Source organism: Chionomys nivalis, chromosome 1 (genome assembly GCF_950005125.1).
Source record: "Chionomys nivalis chromosome 1, mChiNiv1.1, whole genome shotgun sequence".
Lineage (NCBI taxonomy): Eukaryota > Metazoa > Chordata > Mammalia > Rodentia > Cricetidae > Chionomys > Chionomys nivalis.
Window position 1 is genome coordinate 84,768,085 of NC_080086.1, and position 27,757 is coordinate 84,795,841.

At 38.1% G+C, this 27,757-nt stretch overlaps 1 protein-coding gene across 1 annotated transcript in view; it reads right to left on the minus strand.

The window, feature by feature from the left end:
• Positions 1–27,757, minus strand: part of Prdm5 (PR/SET domain 5) — a 154,703-nt gene that overhangs the window by 121,300 nt on the left and 5,646 nt on the right. Inside the window, exon 2 of the mRNA XM_057770980.1 lies at positions 21,335–21,418. Within this exon, the coding sequence (XP_057626963.1) occupies positions 21,335–21,418 (84 nt within the window). The remainder of the gene's footprint in view (positions 1–21,334; positions 21,419–27,757) is intronic.

The window sequence follows — 27,757 nt, forward strand, 5'->3', positions numbered from 1 at the left end:
GCAATAAAATTTAAAGTATATACATATTACTCATCCCTCGCAGCTGTTAAGATGCTACAACTAAAAACAAATAATAAGTAGCAACATCAATGAGGAAATGCAAAAAGTGGAACTTTTAAATATGTTGATGGGGTGGAAAACAATACAGAGATCCCATAGAAAATCAAAAATAGAACTTTTTCTGTGTATAAACCCAAGAAGACTTGAAATCAGAGAGATATCTACAGGCATATCAGAATAGCCAAGAAGTAGAAGCAACCCCAATACCTACTAGTAGATAAATGGCTTTTGAAAATGTGATATGCATTAACAATGAACTATTATTTAGCCTTCAATAGGAAGGAATTTCCATCACATGATACAACACACCGAATTCTGAAATCACAGTTATGGAAAGAAGCTGATTATTTAAATACACACAAAAACACAAACAAAGAAATACTGTCTGATTTCACTTATTTGAGATACCAAATCAAAGCCTTACAACTTGAAAGCAGAATGGTGGTTACCAAGGAATAGAGACAGGGAAATTGTGAAAAAATTTAATGGTACAGAGTGCTAGATTTATAACATGAAAAGTTAAGGAGATATATTTCACAACAATGTAAATATCTTTATAATCACACTGAACTACACAGTAAGTGTATAAGGTTGAGGATTGAGCCCTAGGCTGGATCTTTCACCACAAAAAAAAAGATAGATAGATAGATAGATAGATAGATAGATAGATAGATAGATAATAGATAGATAGATAGATAGATAGATAGATAGATAGATAGATAGACAGACAGATGATAGATAAAACTCTACAATCACAAGAGTAAATTTTGGCCAGGCTTTGTGGAACACACCTTTAATCCCAGCACTCAGGTGTCAGATGCAAGCAGATCTCTTTGAATTTGACGACAGCCTAGTTTACATGGTAATTTCCAAGCCATCTAGGGCTATAAAGTGAGACCCTGTCTCAAATCAATCAATCAATCATTCAATGTCATTGATTATTTACCACAATTTTTAAAAAGATGAGAAAAACCTGTCCATCTCCAACATTCAGTCTGTCATATAGCTAATACAGCCAACTCAATCTTCATGGTCCTTGTCAGAAATGCTGAGCAGGGAGAGAAAAGCAGGGCTTACCTTCTAAATTTTTTATGGGATTATGCATTCTATTTTATTTGTAAGTGTTTGACTTGCATATATGTGTGTGCACCATTTGCACACTTGATGCCAGAGAGGTTGAGATTCTTTCTCTTGACAACACTGACACTCTAAGTAGACAGAGGCCAGTACTCGCAGGCTTTTGTTTATGTCTTTTTTAATTATCTGGGCCTTTAGCACGGACTTAAGACTATAGCTACCCTGCTGCTGCTAAAGCATTTTGCAGATGTGTGCACAGAAAGCTGGGAGGACACTTGCATGCTAAGTCAGGCCTGTGAGGCAGGGCACTCCTCTGGGCTGGAAACAAGATGCTTTCTCTGCTAGGCAACAGATGGACACTGTTTTCTTCCCATGGAAATGTTGAGAGTAACCAAATAAATTCTCTCTAGTGGCTAGGACATCTAAAGTAGGCTGCCTGGTTCAAAGTCATAATCTAAGGCATGTGACTAATTTTTCCCATTTACTTATTAGCTAGCCAGAGCCCTACGTACAGGCCATCCTAGGAAGCAAAAACCGAGACCATGTAAGCACAGCTTACTTAAAAACAGAATTGAATTTTTAATCCAACTCCAATTGAGTGGTGGTGTTTTCCCTAGAGCACTGTGCTGCCTATGAGGCTGAACCCAAAAAGAGCGCAGTGGCCCCTTTAGGTCTGAAGTAATACTTGGTGAACTGAGGTGTAGGGCACTTCAAATACCTGCAAGGACACCCCTGAAGTTTTCACTTAACTTGTCCCTAAGATACGGCTGGAGAACACTAACTGGTTTATGAGGAACAGGACACTTTAGAATAGATGTTAACCAAGTTCTCAACTCAGTGTCCATGAGAAAAATGGGTGAACGAAAAGATCAAGCCAATGTTAGAACTCAAAAGAAATGATGAAGATACGACTAATCTAGGAGCAAGGGCAAAGTGAGATATGGAAGAAGCAATACGGTTTAGAAAGAGTCAGGAAAAGCCAAACACAAGGCATAAGGCATACAAAAGTGCGCAGCCACTGCCTGGGGAACAAAGCAGCTGAGTGTTGGGTAAGAACAGCTGGCTTCTTAGTTTACTCCTTTCCTTCTGTTGTTTTTCCTTGTCCAGCTTCAATATGATGGTTTTGTTCACCTTTCTCTGGTTTATTTTGTTCTGTTTGATAGTTATCTCTTAGAAGCCTGTTCTTTTCTAATGAGAGACAGGAAGGGAATGGATTCAGTTAGGCAGGAAGGTGAGGAAGAAATGAGAAGAACAGAAGGAGGGGAAACTGTATTCAGGATATATTGTGTTTGAGAAAAGAATCTATTTTTAGTAAAATGGGAAAAAATAAAACAAAATAAAAAGAACAACTATTTAAAAGCATGTGCCATACTAGGACGGCAAATAATTAAATTCAAACTGCTTTTTGTAAAACACTACTTTATAAAGCTATAAAAGCTATCAAAATTTCAATGTTATAGAATTCATTCTGCTATATTGTTTTTTTTTAAAGTCAATTGGTCCCAATATAACTGAAATATTTCATTTGTTCTTGGCACATTGATTTCAGGAAAAACTAGCCAAATGCAGAAAACTATACCCAGGCTACAATGCCATGTACAAACATATAAAGCATCCACTTCTAGAAAATTTAGTGTGTTCCTCACACACACTTGTGTTGTTGAGATAACACTAGCCACACCAGATGTTAGAACTTTTCACACAATTTTAGAAAATTTTCCTTCCACCATTTGAAAACTAAACAAATAACAGGCTCACTTCTACAAGTCGACTTCAAGTCCTCTGTAAATAAACTGCTAGACCAAGCATAGTAGCACATGTACTCAAGGAGTACCCAGTACTCAAGGAGCAGAGGCAAGTAAATCTCTAAATCTACAAAAAGAATTCCAGGCTAGCTATAAGCAAGGATGATATACTATGTGAAAAATAAACAATTAAATATAATTGTTAAGTTACTGTACATTATGTTTATAGACAGAACCAGCAATGATACTCCCTATAGAATACTGTAGCTATAACACTAAGTATACAGAACGAAGAAGGGGATTGACAGCTGCAAGAGAAAATCCACAAACGATATATAAAGGAAAGTCCTTCAGAATAACAGATGGCTTCCGCATAGAAACTTTACAAGCAGAATAGCTGTGAGCAATACACTCCAAATCCTGGAAGACCACAGATGCCAATGCAAACTACCTTGCAAAGCAACTCTACATGCCAGAGCTGAAAAAGAAAGAAAGCTTTCCAGATACAAACAGGCTAACAGATTCATGTCCACTGGAAACAATGCTTTGGACTGAACAGAGGTATAAGCAGAGTCAAGAAAATACAGAAAGGAAACAAGCAAAGATATAATAACTGAAATACAGAATAAAACTAAAAACACAAATAACAGTTATACACACAATGACAGTAATCTGTTCACACCTTCCACTAATAATTTCAATTATTTATGAATTAATAAATATTAATGGCTTAGATTCCCTAATCAAAAGACAAAGTTCAACTGAATAGATTAAGAGAAACATTTTTTTTCTATAAAGACACATTTTATATTCAAGGACAGGTACCATGCTGTAATGAGAAAGTTTCCAAGCAAACAGGAATAGGAAACAAGTAGGCATCTCTATCTAAATATCTGATGAAACAAACTGCATCCCAAAGTTAATCTGAAGAAATACATCAGTCTGATCAAAGGAACAATTAACCAAGAAGACATTACAGTCCTAAACATACATACAACAAATTCTGATGCACTCAATTGCGTGAAAAGCATAATACCAACATAAAGACACATATTAACTCCCTTCCAGTGTTAATGGGTGATTTTAATGCCCACTGTCTCTATGGACAGACAAACATCAGAATTAGTTGACTTCATTCACTGAACAATACTGAAAATCTCTCTTGACTTGGAGTAGACTGAACTTTTGCCACACTTTGCTGTAAGTTAAAAATGTGTCCTGAGATCATTTAAAACTACATACTTAATCTGCTGACCTTCTGTACTCAGTCTAAGTTTACCCCACCTTTAGGAAAACAATGTGCCAAATCTTCAACTTCCCATGTAATCAGCTTTTGCAACCTATGCCAAATGCACATCCTAAGTTACAAATTTTTCCATGTCCGTCAACCAGGATAATGAATGTGTGTATGTGCTGTGGTAATCATTTGCTGAAAACAGCCAACAAGGAATACTCTAAAAGCAGCTTTAAACAATAAATATTTGATAAATATTTAAAAGCAACATGTGGTTATGATTTGGTGACAGCTGTGTACAGTTCTGAATGCTATTCTGGATCAGCTGAGGTCAGGAAAATGACTTCTCTAGTAAAATCTCTGGTAAAGGTGTCCTTAAAAAAATAAATAAAAGTATTCTTCATTCCTTTCCCATACCATGTTTTCAGAGATGTTCAATAAATGGAGAGCAGAGCCCTCTGTTAAAGTAAGAAAACACACACGGGCAGCAGGGGAGAGACAGACATCAGACACACACAGCAGACAAGCCACAGACAACAAACTACAGGCACATGTCAGACACCGGAAAAGAAGTGGAGAATTCAAATTTGGGCTCATTCTCAAATTCAACTACTCCAAAAAGTATATTTTCATTCTTTAATGTGAAAACAATGTAGATCCTATCAGATAGCTACATAATATTGTACTCAAACACCAAAGAGTGCACATTCTAATCAGCAGCCCGTTTACCTAAAATAGATCATGTTTGGGGACACAACATAATTATAAAAACAAGACAAACAAACAAAAAAAGCATTGAAATAATCACATTATTCTCTCTGATTGCAATGCAATAAAACTCAAAATCAAAAAACAAAGAATTTCTAAACACACACTTATAGAGATTAAATATCCCACTACTGAATGATGAATGAGCTAAATAAAAAATTTTCTTAAAATCCTGGAAAGAAAAGAAAATTAAAATACAATACAGCAAATCCTTTGGGACACATTAAATCCATACTAAGAAGGAAATTTGTAATACTAAATGCCTACATTAAAAAATTAGAAAAGCCACAAATAAATAGCTTAATAATGCACCTCATGATTTTGAGAAAAATAAGAACTAACCAAACCCAACTTTAGTAGAAGGGAAAACAAAACAACAACAACAAAAAAAATCTAGTGCAGAATTGATGATGCATGCACATAAAAAGCAAACAAACAAAAAACAACAAGAAATATAATATGAAGAATCCCTGAATCTAAGACCTGTTTCCTTGAAAAATAAACAATTGACAATACTTTGCTGAATAAACTGAATGAAAACAAGACATAAACTAATAAAATTAGAGAAAAGTACAGAAAAATTACAACAGACACCATAGAAATTCAGAAAATCAGAAGGGAAAACTTTAAAAACTTTTCTTTGATTAAGCTAGAAAACCTAGAAGAAGAAAAAATGAGTTTCTAGACCTAGCTGCGCTATCAAAATTAAACCAAGAAGAGAGCAACAATTTAAAGATCCATAAAAATAAGAATATTAAAACAATAACAAAAAGTCTACTGAATAAACAAAGCTCAGAGCTATACATGAATACACAATAGAATTCTTTCAGACTCTGAAAGAACTACAAGCAGTATTTCTGTAATCATTTAAAAAATAGTAATGAAGCATTTCTAAAGTCCTATAAAGCCAATATTACTCCATAACAAAGTATACTCAAGACATAACAACAACAAAAAAGAGATTAGACCAATATCCCTAATGAACATACATGCAAATACTTTCAACAAAATACTTGCAAACAAATACAAGTACATATCAAAAAGACACTTGCCACGATGACAATCTGGTTTAACATGAATATGTCGATAAATGCAGTAAAACATGCAAACAGATGCAAATACAAAAATTATATGATAATCTTAATAGATGCTGAAAAGGCATTTGACAAAATCTAACATGGATGCATAATGAAAGGCCTAAAGAAAAAATAGCCAGAGGGACTATAACTCAACATAATAAAGGCTACTTATTATAGACCTACAGCCAACATAATAAGTGGAGAAAAACTTGGAATGAGACAGGGCTTCTACTATCTCCACTCCTCTTCAAACAGTGTTTGAAAGCCTAGCTACAGCAATAAGAAAAGAAAATTAAAGGACTGCAAGTAGGAAAAGACGACAAGCTCTATTTGCAGATGATATAATATTATATGTAAGAAATCCCAAAGATTCCACAAGAAAACATCTAGAAATGATTAACACTTTTTGCAAAATGGCAAGATACAAAATCAATTTACAAAAACCAGTAGCTATTTTCTAAACAAAAGCAAGCATGCTGAGAAACAAATCATACAACTCCCATTCACACTAGCCTCAAAACACAAATAAACGAGCAAACCAAATCACTTAGCAATAAATCGTATCAAGGAGATGAAAGTCTTTTACAGTGAAATTTTTAATTCTCTGAGAAGAAAAGAAAATGAGGAAACTATTAGACATAGAAAGACCCCCCTGAGCTCAAGAATTAGTAGAATAGATTGTTTTAAAAAAGACTATCATAACCAAAAGCAAACTACAGATATTACAGATTCAATATAGCTCCAAATAAAACCTTCATGACATTCATTTCAGAAAGAGAGGAGAAGAAGAAGGAGGAGGAGGAGGAGGAGGAGGAGGAAGAGGAGGAGGAGGAGGAGAAGGAGGAGGAGAAGAAGAAGAAGAAGAAGAAGAAGAAGAAGAAGAAGAAGAAGAAGAAGAAGAAGAAGAAGAAGAAGAAGAAGAAGAAGAAGAAGAAGAGAGAAAGCTCAAGGCTGAACCTCATATGAAATCACAAAAGATGGAAGATAGACACAAAAATCCTGAATAAAAAGAAAAATGCTGGAGGAATCACCATGCCATATTGCACAGCTAAAAAACAGGATGGTACTAGCTTAAATATAAATATAAACACGTAGATCAATGGAACAGTGTGGAATTCCAGAATCAAACAAATCGATGGAGTGTGCCTGCACCCCGAAATCTCTTGAAGGTTTATGCTAGGAGCCAGGGTTCATTCCACACTCTGGTTGAAAACAGATCCATTTCATAGAGACAAGAGGTCATTTTAAAAGTCAGCAAGTCTTTTCATCCATGCAGGAAAGCTGGTGCCAACACAAGCAATTTTACTGATAGCCTGTTAGTTAATAAACAAGGGACATACCACCTCTGCTACTGTCTCTGCTCCCTCCCCTGCACTTTCCCCAGGACAGGATTCTTTGGTATGTGAACTGAAATGTCTGCCTGCCCTCAATCTGACCTGTGTGCACAAATTAGTTGTATTTTGTTTGTTTCTTTGTTTTCAAGCAACATACAAATTAGCCTGTTGCCCCAATAAACAAGCTGGCCTGAACCAGACATCCAAGGGGTTCTTTGCTAGTACTTACTCACAGCTGTTTGACACCCTAGCCTCTGTTCTCCCCTGGGTCCTAAGACCACCAGGGAGCCTTGGACTGGTAACTAAAGAACAGAATAGAAGATCCAGTTGACACATGTAATTAAAACCACCTGATATTTTACAAAGATACTGAAAACACATAGTGGAGGAAAGACAGCATCACTAACTAAAGATGCTGGGAAAACTGGATGTACAGATGTAGAATGAAATTAGACATGTATCTACTACCCTGCACCGTCACCTTCAAATGGATCAAAGACCTCGGTGGGAAACCTCAAATGCTGAAACAGCTAGATTAAAAGGCAATAGGAGAGGGTTTTCATAATAATAAAAATAATGATGGTGATGACGTTACGAGTACTGGCAAATGAGCGAAAGTGATTCAATGGTAAGAGGATAAGTTTCTCTGTGGACTGGAGCCAGAAGAACTCAACCCTGGTATTTTTAAAACATGCCTACACACAGATTTACCTATACCTCTCACAAAACTATCTTTGCAATATGAATCACTCTATAGGTCCTTAACTTTTAAAATCTAAATTATAAAACTCTGTGCTGTTTAGTTTTATGTCAGCTCGACACAACTAAAGAACCTTGATAGAGAAAATGCTTCCATAAGATCAGGCCTTAGGTAATCCTGTGGAGCATTTTCTTAATTAGTGATTCAGTGCAGGAGGGCCCTCCCATGGTGGGTGGTGTCCCGTCTGAGTTTGTGGACCTGAGTTCTATAAGAAAGCAGGTTGAGTAAGCCAGGGGAACCAAGTCAGTAAGCAGCATCCCTCCAAGGCCTCTACATCAACTCCAGCTGCTAGGATCCTGCCCTGTTTGAGTTGCTGTCCCGATTTCCTCCAGTGATAGACTAAGATGTAGACATGTAAGCCAAGCTGCAAACATGTAAGTAAACCCTTTCCTCCCAAACCGCTTCTGGTCATCATGTTTTCACACAACATAAGCCTAAGACGAACTCTGAGAAATTAATAGAGAAAATCCTAAGTATCCTTGCGTTTTATATGGATTGTAAAGATACAAAACCAAAAACAATAATCCATATGAAAAACATTTGATAACTAAGATTTCATTAAAATTAAAACAAACGTTCCAGGAGAAACATTACAAAGAAAATGAAAAGACCATCCACAAATTGATAGAAAATGACTACGGGTATCCAAAGCCTACGGAAAGCATTCCAATAGCTTAAATTGGAGAAAGAGAGTAAGACAGCACAACCAGCAACATGAACAACACGCAGATGGTAAGCAACGATATGAAGAATGTTCAGCATCACACAACATTCGGAGACTGGAAATTAAAACAGGGAGAGATGCCATATCTCAAACCAACAGATGCTGAGAGGCAAATGGAGTGACAGAAATGTTCATTCTCTGCTGGATGGACCCAAATGGCACAGGGTCTGCAAGGTATTTTAGCAGTTTCTAAACAAACTGTACAAGCTCTCGTTGCATGACATTCATGCTACTTGGCAATTATCCAAATTAGTTGAACATGAGAGTCTACACAAAATCCTGCCTATAAGTGTCAATAGCAATTGTGTTCATAATATCCAATCAAGACAATCAATAAGTGAGTAAACATACTGTGGAATATAAAAACTAATATCGAGTAATAAAATTAAATGAGCTTAAAAGCTTCAAAATTGAAGGAGTTTAAATATACAGATTTTAAGGGAAGTTTATCATCTGAAACGGCTATATATTACATGATTCCAAATTTATGGCATTCTAGATTTTTAAAATGGATTGGCTGGGTGGTAGTGGTGCACACCTTTAATCCCAGCACTCGGGAGGCAGAGGCAGGTGGACCTCTGTGAGTTCGAGGCCAGCCTGGTCTACAAGAGCTGGTTTCAGGATAGGCTCCAAAACTACAGAGAAACCCTGTCTCAAACAAACAAAACAAACAAACAAAGGAATGGTGGCTGTCAGCAACTAAAACAGAGCATAGGAGCAGTAACAGACAACACAGAGAGGATTTGGGGAGTTGGGGATCTAGTCTACATACTTAAAGAATGAAAACACAGAATAAACTCCAATGTAAACCACAGACTGTAATTATAATGGATCCACATCATCTCTTCAATTGAAACAAAAGTTCAAAACTAAGGAAAGATGTTTATAATAGAAGAATTGGGGGAGGGAAAGAGAACATGAGAATCTTAATTACTGTTCAATTTCTATGTAAATCTAAAATGCTCTGAACAATAATGTAACAATTAAAACACACAAACCAAAGCTTTTCTTTTCCTTCCTTTTTTTTTTTTTTTTTTTTTTTTAAGATAGGATCACAAAATAGCTGGGGATGGTCTCAAACTCACTACTTAACTAATGATGACCTTAACCTTCCTATCCCCTGTCTCCATCTCTCAAGTGCTGGGACTAGGATTCCAGCTGTGCTCCATTTTGTCCTGTTTTATGCTGTGCAGGGGACCAAACCTAGTGATCTGTACATGCCAAATAAGCACTATACACAGGAAAGTACCTCTCCTGTCTGAAAGCTAAGATAAAGTGCTATAATATATAACAATTTAAAAGGTAAAATATATAGAAATAAACTAATTAATGTCCGCTTTCTCCACCAATGAGCGACACTTCCCTCCACCTCTGCCATGAGCCAGTTCTCAAGAACTAGACAAGCTGTCTCTACATCCTGTTCAAGCTGTCCAAGAGACACGAAAGATGAGCCACATGAGCCACTTCAATATACCCACACCAAAGTATCTACAAAATTATTTCAACATATAGTTTATATAAAATTAATGAGATTCTACCTTTTACACTGTTTTTAAATATACATATATTTTATATGTACAGCTAATACCAATAAATACACTAGTTTTTGTAAGAAATGCTGTATCTTTAGATTTTACAAAATTCATAATTAAAAACTTTGTGGCTAATGTGGCTAAATATGTAATATAGTGGTAGAAAGAATGCTTACCTACCATGCCCAATATGCTGAGCTTGAACATAACATTTACATACATACCTACATAAATACATACATACAAGAGAAAAACAAGTTGTTCAAAAGCCACTTATCATTTTCCAATGATTAAATCAGCTACCATGAAATGATTGACTATTAATTGCTTATAAAAATAGATAAACCTGGATTATTTTAGAAAAATTGACTTAACCCTGAAAAGAAAAAGTGTTTCAATTTAAAAAATACATCTATCCAAATAAAGTATATTTACTGGCAGTAATATCAAGAAAGAGTAATGAAATTAAATTCAAAGAAATAATGTATAAATATAAAATTAATTCTAAATTTATTAACAAAGCATTTGTCATAGCATAGTTACCATAGCAAGTTATGTAACCTGAAATCTTATAATTAAAATCACACTTGTTTTGCAAAATGTGTTAAAGTATTATTGATTTCTACGATCTAAAGTTCCAAATTACAAGGACGCTTTTCTCCTTTCCTTGGAGCCCCAAATTTAGCTCATTTACATGAAATGGGATATTAATGAAAATTTTAAATTATGTTGAAGCAGTGTGTGTGTGTGTAGTGTACTGTGTCTGTGTATGTACATATGTATGTGTGTGCATATGTAGTACATGTACATGTCTGTATGTGTGTATCTGAGTGTAGGTGTATACATATGTATCCATGTGTACACTGCATGATACAACTTGAACTGTAAACTCAAATATACCTTTCCTTCTACAAGCTACTTTGTTCACGTTGTTTTATCACAGCAACAGAAAAGTAACTAATTCAAAAAGAGAGTAACTAACACAAGAACAAATCTAATGAATATAACCTCCTAGCACCATACTTTCTTAAAGTCCATGCTATTTTATTATAATATATAAGTGGAAATCTAAAAACATTTAGAAAATCTAATAGCTACTAATTTTATTAAGCTCTTTTGTTTTTACTTCTACAGTAAACAGTAAAACTGACACCAATCCTTCAATTTTACTATGCTTCTAAAGTGCTTACTTTTGTAAATGCATACATTCATCTGTCAGATCTGAAATGCTTTCTCTAAACCATTTCTTATGGAGTTAACTAAGTTTTTACCATAATGCTTTAGTGTGCTTAGGAAATTGCTCAGATAAGCATGTCATGTAGTATATTAACATGAAGATAAAATCCTCCATAGTAGCTGCCAGGAGTGAGACTAAGCCACTACCAAAGGGAAAATAAGATTGGTAGAAATTAACTATCATCCCTGAGCTGATTGACAGTCTCATCCCTATGGTGGCCTCAACATCTGAATTTTTGTGGGTTTTGTTTCGTTTTGATTTTTGTGTTTCTGTTTTGTTTTGTTTTGTCTTGGCATCATGATCTTCTTTGTTATTTAACAAGTTGAAGTTGTTCGTAACAGTAAACAACTGCTTCTGTCAGATAAAACGCCTGCTGTGTTTTCAGTCAGGATCAGAACACAATGATCACAGACAGTACTCCCCAAACAAACAAACCTGTTTACTTATTTGTTTCAATCATACAATGCAGCCACTTCAATACTCTTCTAATCCTATGTGAGGTTTAGCTTGATGGCCAGGAAATGAATATACTTAGGAGACAATGTGGAAGAGTAGACAAAGGACAGTCTGAGCTGACACAAACTGTACAGAAGGCACTAATATTTGCTGGCCTGTGTTTCTAGCTGAGAAACCAGTGGCGGGGGGGGGGGGGCTGTCCTACACTACATTTGTGTCACAAGCTCTAGCATTCTGAAGGCTTCATAGGTGGTATTTTTCCATTAATGTCTCCACTAAGTGGTTCCATTTGGAACCTAAAAATGTTACCATCTGCAAAAGGAAAACATTTCATAAAGAACCTTCTTTGTTCTAAACACCTAAAAGGATTTCTATAAACAATAAAAAAAATAAAAGATTTCAAACAGTTGAAAATATTTTTTTCCAAAAACTAAAACACATTGGGAAACTGGTACTGAGTCAAGTTCCCAACAGCAGAGCAGCTGTAACCAGCAGACACGGTCAATGAAAAGAAGATACAAATAAAATGTCTTCTTCAATATCCAACCAGGCAGCTTCTTTACAGACTGAATTTCAGTAAAATCCTCTCTTCATGAACAAGGAAAGATGTCTACAACATGAGCAAGCAATGAGGCAATCAACAAGTTGTGTTTTTAAATGCTGAATCACATATTTTCTAAAAATGCTAAATAACAAGCACAGATTATATATTTATTTGAGGTCTTTAATAAATATGAAATAATTGTTTATTCAAGGATATTTACATTTTAGATCTACTATGCAAAGACCTAAGAGTAAATATCATAGCTAGACAACAGAATATGTCATCTCTTTGGGATTGGAAACGGAGTCCATCCCATCATCCCATCTCTGTCCAAGTACCCTCTCTAATTAAGTACATCACTGTATGGCTGTTAGTCCTATTGCTGTGTTCAAATGCCCTGCCAAAAGCAACTTAGAGGAGAACTTACAAGAGGAAGAGCTGTTTTGGCTCTCAGTTCAAGGTTCCAGACCATCATAGTAAGGAAGTGCGAGCAGCAGGAACCTGAGACAAGTGGGTACATCACGTCCACTGTCAAGAAGCGAGAAATAAGTTTGTCCCCTCTCTTCCCCTGCATTGCAGGAACAGGACCAGGCAATAGTACCACTTACGATTAGGATGAGTTTTCCCATCTCTATTAAGGGGATGTGGGAAGGATAGGACAGGCTATGAGTCTAAAATTTTAACAGAGATGATAATAAGAGGTAGTGTTCATCTTCCAAAACACATGTCAGAGACATTCAAAGCAACTAACTATGCTTGCTTACACAGAGCCAGAACGTTCGTAGCTTTGCATTTAACAGTATTGGCGTGCTCTCTCATCCGTAAAGTCAATGAAACCTAAAACCACCAAACCATTTCATGCATAACAAGACATTCTTTAAGAATGATCCTCCTCACTGTTCTTCTGGGTGAGTATGCCCACTTGTTTTTTGTTGTTTTGTTTTGTTTGGATTTTTTTCTTTTTGCTTGTTTGTTTTTCTTTGTTTTTACTTAATTTTAAAACTTGCTGAATTAATCTTGAAATCTTGTTGCAAATCTCATCCTTAGAACAACATAACTTTAAAAGCCACACAGCCACTACTACGGAGGCATCTAAGAATGTTTTTTGTCTGAATGCCCATGCTTCGCTCTAAAGTATGTTCTCTCCTTTATCTTGTCCGAATGCCCATGCTTAGCTCTAAAGTATGTTCTCTCCCTTATCTTAATGAGCTCTCTGACGCTTCCCTCTTTCTTGAAATTCTTTTCGGAAGTGTCGTCAAGGGTCTGGCTTTCCCTGAGTGTAGTTCCTGAAGCGTAAGGATGCAATAGCAGACCATCTTCCCTTCTCTTGCTGTCCTCCATCAAGTTATAGCCTGTGACTGAGTCTCTGGGAAGATGGTTAGGAAACACACTCAGAATTCACTCTGCAGGCTTATTCCTTGCCACAAGTGGTTCTAAGAACAAGATGTAAGAAATAGTACAGCATTCGCACTCTGAGCCGGGGGCTCAGTCACATGCTCTAAGTAAACTTTTCTGGAGCCGCATACTTCAAAGTTATTACCTACTCATTAATAATGTAGAGATTTTCCTCTTCATCTGGCTCCTCTGTGCTCCTCATGGAGCAGAACCAATGACAGAGAGAAGAGACCAAGTAGGGACCACTCTCATTGTGAGAGGTGCTAACTAGAGGCTGAGAATGAAGTTCCAAAAGCAGTCTATACTGTTATTAATAGGAAGCCCATCAGTTATACCATGGGGCTCACATCTCCAGATGAGCACCATTATTCCAAAACAATGCAATAACTATAGCAAGTCAGTAATCTGTACAAAAACATGTATGAACCTCAAATATTTGAAGAAGAATATTTTGAAAACATTATTTACTCAATAGTTATAATAAAATAATACTGACTCTTTTCTGCAGACTAAAATAAGTAAAATTAAACCAGTTTAACATGCTGCATTTTATAATATATGGGTGATAGGGACAGATATTATTAATGACTCTGGCAATTCCAATGACCTTGGCCTTAAGAAAAGAAAGGTTTTCCTCACTGCTCCTTCAAGCAATGGATGTCAAATTTTAAGAGTCCTTACTGGAAGGCTGATTTTTCTAAAAACAAAACAAAAATCCAGTGACCCACGGGTAACCAACAGTGAAAACTCTCCACTTCTGCCTCCATTTTGTCAGCACTGTCCTGTGTTCCTTCATGCCATGAAAAGTACTAGTGTGCCTTTCTACCTAACCTGTCTTTCCTTTTCACTTTAGGCTGAAGGCACAGTGTCATAAATCCATAGTCATCTTTGATGCAAGGAACAGAACACCCCAAGGTGATAACAGCCATCTAATGTAGGCAGACTACATGCTGGAGCAGAACATAGAAACAGATGGGTACTCTCAGGGATGACATGATTGACAATTTAACAATTTAAGGGACCACCTTGCAATGACCTGAGCTGAGACAATGGTGGGCAAAAGTACACCATGACCATGATTGCTAACTATGGATATTTCTTGCTCCTTCCCCCATTCTTCCTCTGTCTAAGACTAAAGTTCATATCAGTAAAAGGAGGATGAACTCGTGGTCATGGGACCTTTACATCCCGTTCTTCACAACATGGTGATAAAATATTCTTCCTCTCTTTTCATCATTACTTGTTACTTCTCTGCCATCAGTATCTAGGGATGTGAGGCCATCCTAGCTCAGTGGGACTGCAGGCAGGAAGCAGGATTTCTCCTCCTCTGGCTACTCAGTCTCCCACAGGCAAAGCAGATAGCTTCATAGCACTTTGTACATAACTGTTTTATAGCTGGGTTGATTCTTTATAAGAGATTGGTACTTTTTCAAAATTGAAGTTTAAGGTCTATATGCTTTGTTTCTAATGTTCTGTGAATTGACACATTTATTAAGTATGATGATATAATAACAAAAAATTAATCTGAATCTAAGTAAAAGAGATTTTTTTTCCTATAAAATAACACTCAGAATGTGCATATCTCACTTGACTCTTTCTTTTGCACCTGATTCTGGTAAAATCTGGACATGAGCTTTTGATTGGGTACACAATGAAAGTATTCCTTCCCTCGAGGGCCCACCCAAGGTTACAGACCAAGGTTACATCTGTTCTGTGCATAAGGAATCACCACTAGACATTTAACTGTATCGTAAGTGGTTCGGAAGGCTGAGGGACAAACATGGGCAGAGTGTGAGTGGGGCACAGAGAGGAGAGGGACACACAGAGCCCTGTGTGATCTCAGCACAGATGCAAACCTCGAGAGTAAATGGTGCTGGAAACGCCAAAGCAAAATACAAAGCTTTAAGGACTCAACGGAAGCATTTTGATACCAAACTCCTGCAGGCACAGTCAGATGTCTTTTGGAAAGGGAGGGGAAAACCCAAAGCCAGCATATCTGAGCTATTGGAAAGACAAACATGGTGGATGCTACAAAGCTTGTTTCAGAACATCTGCATAATGCTCAAGGGCAAGAGGAAGTGAAATACACAAACTCTGTCAAGGTATGTGCTAGAGAGAGGGACTGAACTGTGGTATGAAGTATCTAAAAATGTATCATAGAAATGAATGGTGGAGATTTTAAAAAGCATTACCAAGAGCTTTGACAATAGCACATGATGTGTTTTAGTCTTAAGGATGAGTCTAAGAAAATAAAATGAAAGGAAATATAGTCATAACTTTAAGCCACCTGGCAAAAGAACCCCTAATTCAGTGCAGGAAAGGCTACAATGCAGACAACTGGGCACAGACCGCCAAACTGTTCAAGGGAAACATCTGTGGTCAAGCATTGGCTGTAACCCCAGGTCTGACAGCTGGCCTAAAGCCCAAGAAAAGCAACATTCTTCTGGGGATACACTTTACTTAAAATAAATGCAAAAATCAGAAGCCTTCAATAAGCATTAAGGACAGAAAGAAGTTCAAATCCTGGTAGCCATTACAGCAAAAGGTTGAAATTCTAGGAAATGCTCAGAAGCAGTGGGCATCTTAAATCCCAAGTTGTATCCCAAGAGGGAAGAAGAGCTCCCTGCAATGCCAGCATTCCCCATGGCTCACAAAATCCGTTTACATACTTACTGTGCATGCTGCTAGAAACCGATATATGTCAGTAGGCAAAATGAGTAACGCCTCCAATGCTTTGATATAAAATGACCACCAGGGGCGTCTTCCTTATCCATGAGCATCAGCAGCAGCATAAGCACAATAAAATATATACTGAGAAAGAACTGTGTCTTGTGCTGTCTTATTAGGGTATTATTTCTAATACTCTCACCAGCATCTGGTTCATAGGTCATAGCTACAACATAAGTAGGATTGATCATCTAGGAGCAGCATGGTGGCTACAGGAAGCAGCATAAATATTAGACATATTTTCAATAACTGGCTGATTTCACCCGCTGGGAAAGTTATTCTTTTATCTCCCTTTGAGAATAATCAAGGATTCCAGAACAGACTCAATAAAAGGTCTAGTTGTTCTTCTTTCTCTCTGCTCTGTCTGGATGTTGGCATTGTCAACCCTGAAGGAGTAAAAGTCTCTGTCAAGTGTAACTCCAGGTTCTGATGCAGCTCACGCAGCATAATCATGGAGAGGATTAGACTAGGGAGAGCAGGGAAGCTATGAGGTACAAAAGATGTTCCCTGCTTATGTTTCTGTTTGGTTGTTTGCATGTTTTTGTTTTTTAATATTCCCTCAGAAGATCTATCACTAACAAAAATTCCTCCTCCGGCCAGCAGCACAACTGGAAAAGTAGGATCTAGCTGGCAATCCAAATGAATACCAGATGAGGACAAGCAAAAGAGAGAAGGGGAAGGGATGAGAGAAGAAGGTAGAGGAGGGGAGAAGAAGGGAAAGGGGGAGAGAAGGAAATGGGAGGGAAGGGGAAAGGCAGTAGCCTCAACAGAAGCACCATGCATAAGTACATAATACCAATCTCAGAAGCCATGTGTTATTTATCCAAAGTGTCAGGTGTGGGATATCTCCATAGGAATTATTGGCCAGAAAATCCCATTGTATCCCAAAGTAAGACAGGCTAGTACCATTCCTCTAAGCTTACCATCAGAACTGATCAGTAAGAGCCTGATGATGAAAGCACATGCATCTTGGTTACAAAACAGTAAAATGATGCTGGAACTATACTAGAAGCTTCCTCCCTGCTGGTTAGCTTTCATAGTGCCAGCAGTTGCTATGCTGGCATCTCGAGGAGAAAAGTCAGCAATGGTCTTTCTCAGCTTTGGACATAGCATGATGTAATATCCACTTTCCCAGCAAACTGTGCTTACTGGTGTAATAGTGGCGCACCATTATGGAGATAACCAGTTGGTTGTTGATTGAATCAGCGGTCTGCTTCACTGGAAGGAATTCATGCCCAGTACTGTGGATCTGGTCAAAAACCAATATTTGGGATCACAGGCACTAGAGATGAAATTACTACTTTAGTAGACTAAATGGACATGTTGTCAAGATCCTTTCTAGATATTAATGTTTATGCCCCACACTAGTACTGTTTTGTCTTAATCAAAGACGCTTGTATTTCGAGTGAACAGCAGTTATGCAGACATTTATGATTGATCAAGGCAGGGCTAAAAACAAGTGACTGGAGAATTCTCGTCCTTAAATGAAACACCCAAATCAGTTCTTAAGGTACATTGTAGAAGAAGGGGTAGAAAGATTATAGTCAATGGGAAGTCGGCAATGAAGCTCTGTCTTATGGGCATGGCAAGGCTGTGGCAGTCACAAATTCACAGCAGCTACTATTGCCTTCACAGAGTTTACACAAGACAGTCCATCAATATCCAGTCATAGGTGGAGGAGGGGCTCAGGGTCCATGCCTGTCTAGGAGAGCTAATAGTAGGTGAGGACTGCTGGGCGAGAGAAGTCAGTGTCTCAGTGATATGACCAGTGGTGAGCTATTCATACACCTGTGGATAACTCCAAGACCCATTCCTACTCAGGCAGCCATGGTTATACTCAAAAAGATTAGGAAGTAGGATGGGAACTTGGAGAGAGGGAGAAGGGAGAATGGAGTTGAAAGAGGATAAGAGAGCTGACAGATAAGTGTAACCAGAATATATTATATACAATGTAAAATTGTCAACAAATAAATTAATAATAACAAAGGGAGAATGGAGAGAAAAGAAGGGAAGGGAAGAATGAGGAAAGGACTAAGTACAACTTCCCTAGGATAACCTGAAGCAACCCAGTGATTTACTCTTTACACCTTCCAAACTGTACCGCATTCAAAGCATTAACTAAAAAGTAAAACAAAGATGATACACCAGCCACCACATAACTCTAACATCAACAAGCATCAAAATACATCAAGTTCTGTGAGTGGCAGAGTAAGAGTTAGTAAGTAAGTAAGTAAGCAAAGTAAGTAAGCAGCACTGGGGGTGCTAGTGTGTGAAAGCAAAATAGTAAAGATACCAAGAGTCATAGGAGTCAATGATCTGCTGCCAAAACATCACATATAATGGAGAAACAAAGCCCTATACTTTCTTTCTCAAAATTCCTTACCAGAGAAAAATTACAGTCACTATCTGCTTCACAACACGCTGGCTGTGTAGAACACTGGTCTCACCACAAAAATTTCCAGACAACAAATAGCAAAAGCCATTAACAACTTGTTAAATATTACCATTTTTAAGAATTTATAGGCTTTTCCTTGAGTGGTGGGCTGGGGTCCCTTTGTCACATAACATTTAATTTCTGAAAATCTTATGGCAAAAGAATGAACTGCCTATGGAAACATGTTAGAAGCCATAAAAACATCTTAGGTTCCTAAAAATAAGCAATTAAAACAGTCTGCTAAATAAGCACAGCATCAATAACATTTTCTACTTGGATTATAGTACAGGCCACTCCTAGTTTCTGCTCTTGACCCTTGTGCTACAGAAACCTTTTAGAATTCTTTTTCTCACAACTGCAACGTCAACAACACTGTCAGTAATAGTAGGATGCTTATATGTATGCTTTGATTGCAGACAACATGTTATGATGAATTTATATGTCAACAGCTAAGTTGCAATACTACATGAATGAACCGAAGACTAACTTTGATATTCTGCACATTAAGTTCACTTTAAATCAAAGAGATTAAAGCCAGGCAGTGGTGGCACATGCCTTTAATCCCAGCACTCGGGAGGCAGAGGCAGGCAGATCTCTGGGAGTTCGAGGCCAGCCTGGTCTACAAGAGCTAGTTCCAGGACGGGCACCAAAACTACAGAGAAACCCTGTCCCGAAAAACCAAAAAAAAAAAAAAAAAATCAAAGAGATTACCCAACATAATATGTGAGATTCTCACTGGACTGGTCCATGGCTTTAAGAGAATGATGGCAGATTTCCAAAAACACACTGCCTTAGACAAATCATTAGCTTTCATCCGAGTTTCCAGCCTGTTGCCTCACCTTCTGTGTTAGTTACTTTTCTATTGCTGTGATGCAACATCATGATCAAGGTAAATGAAAGAAAGAAGGGTTTGGGGTAGAGGGGCTTACAGTTCCAGAGGGAAAGAGTGCATCATGGCAGGGAATCTTGATAGCAGATGGCAGACATAGTAACAGAAACCACTAAGATCTCACATCTTGTACAACAAGCTGGAAAAAGAGAGAAAACTGGAAATAGTACGTGGCTTTTGAAACCTTAAATTCCACTATAAGTAGCAAACTTCCTTCAGGAGGACACACCTCCTAAGCCAACCAAACAGTGGCACCAACCTGGAACCAAGTATTCAAACATCTGATCCAATGGGAGTCATTTTCATTTAAATCACAGCATCACACATTTCAGATTCTCACAACTGCATGATTTAAACCTTGAAATAAATCTTTTTATGTGCTCCAAGGCAGCCTTAGATACATGAAACCCTATCTAAAATGCACACCAATACAAAACAAAAACACAAAAGACTTACAACCTCTACCTTTCAACCCATCTACACAAGCTTCAGCTCTTGCCCACCTAATAGAATTCTTGCTGCTGAGGTCTTCGAATTTCACTTTCAACTGTCTCCAAGCCTCTGTTTCCCTAGTTCTAATCCTTTGGCCCTTCTTCTAATCAATACAAGCCAAAAAGTAATTGAAACTAGGATATGAAATCTGCATGATAAATAAGACACACTCACATATGCAAATCCCACAGAAAAGAAATTTTATATGGTAAAAAGCAGTTTACAACACCCTAGTTCCTACATGTACATTCCAAAGGTAAGTATAGCTTAAGTGTGAAGTGTGCATTGAACAAGGAATGTAAAGTTACTTCTATATCATTAGAACTGCAATTGGGAAATAAAGGTTAAAAGAAAAGCACAATTTCATTTACAAAGATACAATTCTAAATTCAGTGCATGTTCACTTTGAAATCCAAACATTCTTTACCATTTTGGGGAACAATAGTTAAATTTCAGAGTTCTAAAAGAATTGTGTAGAAGACTATTGCAGAAGTCTAGCATTTTTAATGTTGACCTTCATGAAGACATTCCAGGTCTGGCAAGATGACGCCATAGCCCATGCTGCTCTGCCAAGGGTCAGGTTGTTTATCACCACCTGTAACTCCAGCTCCAGAGGATGTAACACCCTCTTCTGGACTCCACAGCCTCCTTCACTCACGTGTACACACACACACATACACACACAAACAGTTTAAAAAATAAATCATTAAAACAATAAAGCAATAAGACATTTCAGGACATAAAACTCAACTGAGACCAATATTGATTCAATGGCCTTACTTTAGTATCATTCCATAGTACCATACAAGGGGGAACGATCCCTGATCGTTTAACAACCATACCTTACCTCCCACATCAGTCGGTAGTCCATATTTTCATCCAAGTCTTCAGGCATTCGCTTCTCTCCAGCAAAGGGTCCAAATTTTTCACCCTATAGAGCAAAAATTACATTGTAAAAGCATCAATGTAATATCGGCTACTAAAATAAACCAATTTACCACCTAGAATCTTTTTCATCCACATCTTCACTTTATAAAATATTAACTATATAAACAAACAACAAAGCTAATACAAAATGTTTCCATGTTTTTTAAATACAGTTTAATCTGCTTTAGTCTAAAAGCTTCAACACACAACACAGAAGCCAACATAAAAGGGTTAAACCGCTCCGCTTTCAAATTCTGACATCTGAAGACCATACTCTATGCGTCCATCTTCCTCACAGCTTTTGGCAGGGGTTAAAATGAAAAGCATGAGTGTTGCCTGACTTGAAAGACAAGCCTATCAGCCAGAACATCACCTAGTTTCCATAAAAATCATAAATCCATCCTATTTTGCACAAGAAAGAACTATGCTTACCATTCTCAGAGGAAGGCTGTTCATAAATAAAATTTAAATTTTCCTGTCAATCTTTGCAGCACCTTGGTGGTCATACTTTGAGAAGGTAGTATCAAAATGTGTGCTTTGAAGCCTACTGCATGAGAATCATTAGCACGGTTGTTACAAATGTTGAGTCCTACACTTTGTTAAAACCAGTCTCTGGAAATCTAATATAGAGGACAGAATGGATACCCTGATGAGAAGCACAAGTAGAGGCTTTATAAACCATGAGAAAAAGATCAAGTGTATAACCTGAAGTCCTTATCTGTCACCTGTGTGGCATAGACTCTGAAGTGTATCGACTGTGAGGTATAGACTGTGAGGTGCAGACTCCAAGTGCACCGACTATGAGGTGTAGACTCTGAGTGTACTGACTGTGAGGTGTGGACTCTGAGTGTACCAACTGTAAGGTGTAGAGTCTGGGTGTACTGACAGTGAGGTGTAGACTCTGAGTGTACCGACTGTAAGTTGTAGACTCTGGGTGTACCAACTGTAAGGTGTAGACTCTGGTGTACTGACTGTGAAGTGTAGACTCTGGGTACACTGACTGTGAGGTGTAGATTGTGAGGTGCAGACTCTGAGTGCACCGACTGTGAGGTGCAGACTGAATGTACCAAGACTGAGGTACCGACTGTGAGGTGTAGACTCTGAGTGTACCAACTGTGAGGTGTGGACTCTGAGTATACCGACTATGAGGTGTAGACTCTGGGTGTACTGACTGTGAGGTGTAGACTCTGGGTGTACCAACTGTGAGATGTGGATTCTAAGTGTACCAACTGTGAGGTGTAGACTCTGGGTGTACTGACTGTGAGGTGTAGACTCTGAGTGTACCAACTGTGAGATGTGGATTCTGAGTGTACCGACTGTGAGGTGTAGACTCTGAGTACACCAAATACAAGGTGTAGACTCTGAGTATAGCAAATATAAGGTGTAGACTCTGGGTGTACTTACTGTGAGGTGTAGACTCTAAGTGTACCAACTGTGAGATATAGACTCTGGGTGTACCGGTTCTGAGGTGTAGACTCTGAGTGTACCAACTGTGAGGTGTAGACTCTGAGTGTACCAACTGTGGGTGTGGACTCTGAGTGTACCGACTGTGAGTTGTGGACTCTGGTTGTACTGTGTGGTATAGACTCTGAGTGTACCGACTGTGAGATATAGACTTTGAGTGTACCGACTGTGAGGTGTAGACTCTGAGTGTACCGACTGTAAGGTGTAGACTCTGGGTGTACCGACTGTGAGGTGTAGACTCTGGGTGTACCGACTGTGAGGTGTGGACTCTGGGTGTACTAACTGTGAGGTATAGACTCTGGGTGTAAGACTGTGAGGTACCAACTGTGTGGTGTAGACTCTGAGAATACCAACTGTGAGGTGTAGACTCTGAGTGTACTTACTGATTGTGAGGTGTGGACTCTGAATGTACCTACCGTGAGGAGTAAACTCTGAATGTGCCAACTGTGAGGTGTAGACTCTGGGTGTACCGACTATGAGGTACAAACTCTGGGTGTACTGACTGTGAGGTATAGACTCTGAGTGTACCGACTGTGAGGTGTAGACTCTAAGTGTACCGACTGTGAGGTACCACCGGTAAGGTGTAGACTCTGGGTATACCAGCTGTAAGATGTAGACTCTGAGTGTATGACTGTGAGGTGCAGACTCTGGGTGTACGACTGTGAGGTGTGGACTCTGAGTGTACTGACTGTGAGGAGTGGACTCTGAGCGTACCAACTATGAAATGTAGACTCTGGGTGTACTGACTGTGAGGTGTAGACTCTGAATGTACCAACTGTAAGGTATAGACTCTGGGTGTACCGACTATGAGGTATAGACTCTGAGTGTACCGACTGTGAGGTGTAGACTCTAAGTGTACTGACTATGAGGTGTAGATTTTGAGTGTACCGACTGTGAGTTGTTGACCTTGCTGTGTCAGTTGTGAGGCATGGTCCGTAAATGTGTGGAAATTTATCAAGCCATATGTAATATTAAGGGACAATTATATTCATGTGTGTACATCTGTTTTAAGATGTAGTCTCATGTACCCCAAGATGGCATCCAACTTTACATACCTGTTTATCCAGGTATGTGTGCTTGTGATAGAAGAGATACAACCATTGTAGTATTGAAGCAGACACTGAGAAGCTGTTTTTACTAAAAAGTTCTGTTTCTCTCTTAGGTTTACAAGATAACTAAAACCATAAAGAAAGCCCAGCTTCCCTGTCTTTGCTTTGTGTTTGTACTCTCTTTGGCAGAAAGGGACTCTACGGTCCTTAAATTTTGTCTCAACTCACTTTAAACACCAAGAAGAGGGAAACCTGTCTCTGGATGAGGATGCACCTCAGGGATTAACAGACAAACAAGGAAACAGTCTAAAGGACTACCTTGCAGGACAGATTAGACCTAGAGAATAACAAACTTTAGGACCACACCTCACTAAGATGGTGCCATTATGCATGTTTCCTGCCCTCTGCTTAAACCTAAACCCCATGGCAGCAGCCCGAGACAGCCTTGTGTCATTTACACCCCCTTCTTCATTCTTCTTGCTAATGTGGCCAATCTCTCTCAGCTTTTCCCATTACCCCTCTGTAATTTGGTGTGTTGTGGGTGGTGGGCCAAGTCCAGCTTTTTGAGCTGGGAAGTAAACTTTTCACCCTAAAAAAAATTATCCAGAAAGAGTATGTGGTCCCTGATCAGATCTTGGTTCACAAATAAGCAGTTATTAAAAATAAAATTAGAGACAACTGGAGTAAAGTGAATATGGGCTGGTATCAAAAGGCATTTGGAAATTACTGTTTTGTTAAACATTAAAATAATATTTGAAGTACTGTGTATTATTTAGTTCACAAATAAACACATATGTGAAGAATATGTAAATTATAACTTCAGAGCAAATCTGAAGTTGAAGCATGTATATCTGAAATAATGATAGTTTTTTTCACAGGAGTTTAAAGTCTCCTTTAGAAGATGATTATGTCTCACTGTTAAAGTACTGTGCACAAATATGCTTTTATAATATAATTATGCCCCCATCAGTATATTAGATGTGTTTCTAAAGAGTTCAATGGGAAGATCACCCAATCTTCTCTCCTTGTGAATGTAAGACAGAGTCTAAACGCCCCCTAAATCAGTTCACCTTACTATTATAACTTTGGTCTTGTTATGAATATTAATGTAACCAGGTTAAAAAAAATCTACCTGGGTTAGAAAACTAATGACCTAAATGAAGACATCCTGTGGGACTACCTCATAAGTTTTTAATTGAATTAAAGTTAAACTACAAAGTCTATCCAATGGCTCCATTATTATCTCTTTCTCCTCACTTGGAATCTAGGCACGACTACTATTCACAGTTGCTATGGCAGACATCAGGGGAAGAAATGCTATGGTGTCCATATGTCTTCATTCTGCACTGTAAGTGAATCATATAAAATACTACTGAAAGGAGCAATACAGAGTTGTGAATAAGGGATGGTGGAGGTATATAGAGATGATACACAGTCAGACAGTCATAGACATAGGCATAAGTATAGAGAAATATCACAGCAGAAAGCAGTGTATTTTTTTTTCTGCTCCTCTTCCTTACATACTTGATTTTCTCAGCAAAACAACTGATATTAGCATCTACGAGCAACATGTAACCGTGAGACCTAAAGTCAGAAAGAGCCAGCATGAGGCTAACAAGCAAGAAGACAGGTAGTAATAAGGCCTGGGCCAGTCACTGAAAACTAGAGAGTTTGGAAAAGAACTTCAAAGTCAGACATGCAGTAGGCATCTACCCTTGATGTGCAGGAAAGTCCACAGAGGCCAAAGAGTTGACTGATGGGACTCAACAGCCTAATGCCACCTGCAGAACAGACAAAAAGGGTCTAAATGAACAAGTTTCATTTGCTAGAGAGAGTGAAATCAAAGTGAAAAAAATAAGACCCAAGTCAGGGGGTAAAGAAAAGAAAGAAAGGCAAACCAACTTTTCCGCAGATGGAACCCACAGCTGCAGAAATACTAAGGGCTAGAGATACAGCTAGTGAGTGAGGACCTACTTTGTATGCTTGAAGGCCTGCCTCCATCCCGCACAGCAAACAAGAAAACTAATTATAATAAATAAAAAGATTATGCATGGATTTTCTAATGAAACTTAAAGACATTGAAATACAGCAACTCAAAAGATTTTTTTTAATAAAAACTTACTTGAATGAGGATTGGTTTGTAGTCTAGGTGCATGTATATATATACATTCCCATGTGTGTGGGTGTACCTGTGTGAGAGCACATACATGTGTGTGCATGTCTGTGAAGACCAGAGGTTGACAATGGGTGTCTTCCTCAACTGCTTTCCACTTTATTTAGTGAAGGTCTCTCAGGGAATCCAGAGCTCACCGATCTATCTAGTCCCACTGCCTGCTTGCTCCATGGACCCCTATCTCCAGTCTACCAGACTCTGGATGACAAGTGAATGGCAAAGTCCCCAGCTTTTGTATGCAGGCCTTGAAGATCCGAATTCCACTTTTCTAGTACTTTGTCCATTCATCCATCTCCCCATCACCATTAATGAAAACGTTTGATAATTTAAAAACACGATTTCACAATTGGATATTTTTAGAAAGTGTATTGAAACATAGGGAGAAAGAAGAATCAAATTAAAGACATATCTCAAAGGAAAACAAAGAGATAAGAGTAAGATTTCTGGAGAATAGTTCAAGGGCAGCTCCAATCTATATAGTCCACAGGATATTTAAAAAGTAGGTTGAAAGACAGTAATTAGGAAGACAGTTTTGAAAGCTGAAGATAAATCTGCCTCTGTAGATCAAATGGTCTCATTCATTAGCACACCAAGTGACTTCAGAGGCACTGTCATGCTAGGCGACCTCAGCACTCACTCTTGTATCATGAAATCAGAGTCACCTCCATGCTAGGTAAGGTAATGTCAGAGGAATTCATTTGTATTAGGTGAACTTAGAGGTACTCACTTCTATATTAAATGACATCAGAGACACACCTCTTTTGCTAGGTGACATAAGAGTAATTCACTCTGGGCAAGGTGGCATCAGAGCCTAGACAAACTCTAATAAACTCTCTGAACTTTAGAGATAAATCAATAGAGATGGCAAGATTTCCAGCAGCTAAATTAGAATGTTATCTGTAAAACACAAAGCACAAACCAATATAAACAATCAAATGAGACCTTGAGAAAATGTTCACTAAATATAAAAATAAACAAAAAAACATTGAAAGTCATTTAAACAATTCAAGGTATAAGGAGAGAAACTTTCATACACAGATTCAAACGAAATATTGCATACCTGGTTTAATAAGAAAAACTACAAAAAGTCCATTGATTAAAATGAACCAAGATAAATACTCTGGAACTTAGAGCTGGAGTAGCAGTTGGGCACTGGGATCAGAGACGGACCCTCTAGTAATGGAGAACAACGGTGGTACTAGAGTATTGCATACAGTAGTGGCCTGCCTCATGAGGTTTCCTCTGAAACCCCTTGAATGGAGGCCATTTCTGATATTTTAGTGAATGCTCTCTGCCCATGCCCTGAAAACTTGCCCAGGGTTAAATTTGAAAGGACTAATTTCTTTGGTGGAGGGCATTTCAAGACAGTATGCTAATGAGTCGATGGCATGTTTATTACCGGTCATGCTTATTCAAGTCTACAATGAAAAGATCAAGTAGAGAAGAAGAATACCAAATAGAGCTTAAAGAGAAAAAAATAGCCCTAGGAAGATTTATGGTGCCCACTGCATGTGCTGGAAAAGAGGCTGTAGTTGTTGTATTTTGTTTGTTTGTTTGTTTGTTTTCAGGATTTTCGAGACAGGGTTTCTCCACAGCTTTTTGGTTCCTGTCCTGGTACTAGCTCTTGTAGACCAGGCTGGCCTCGAACTCACAGAGA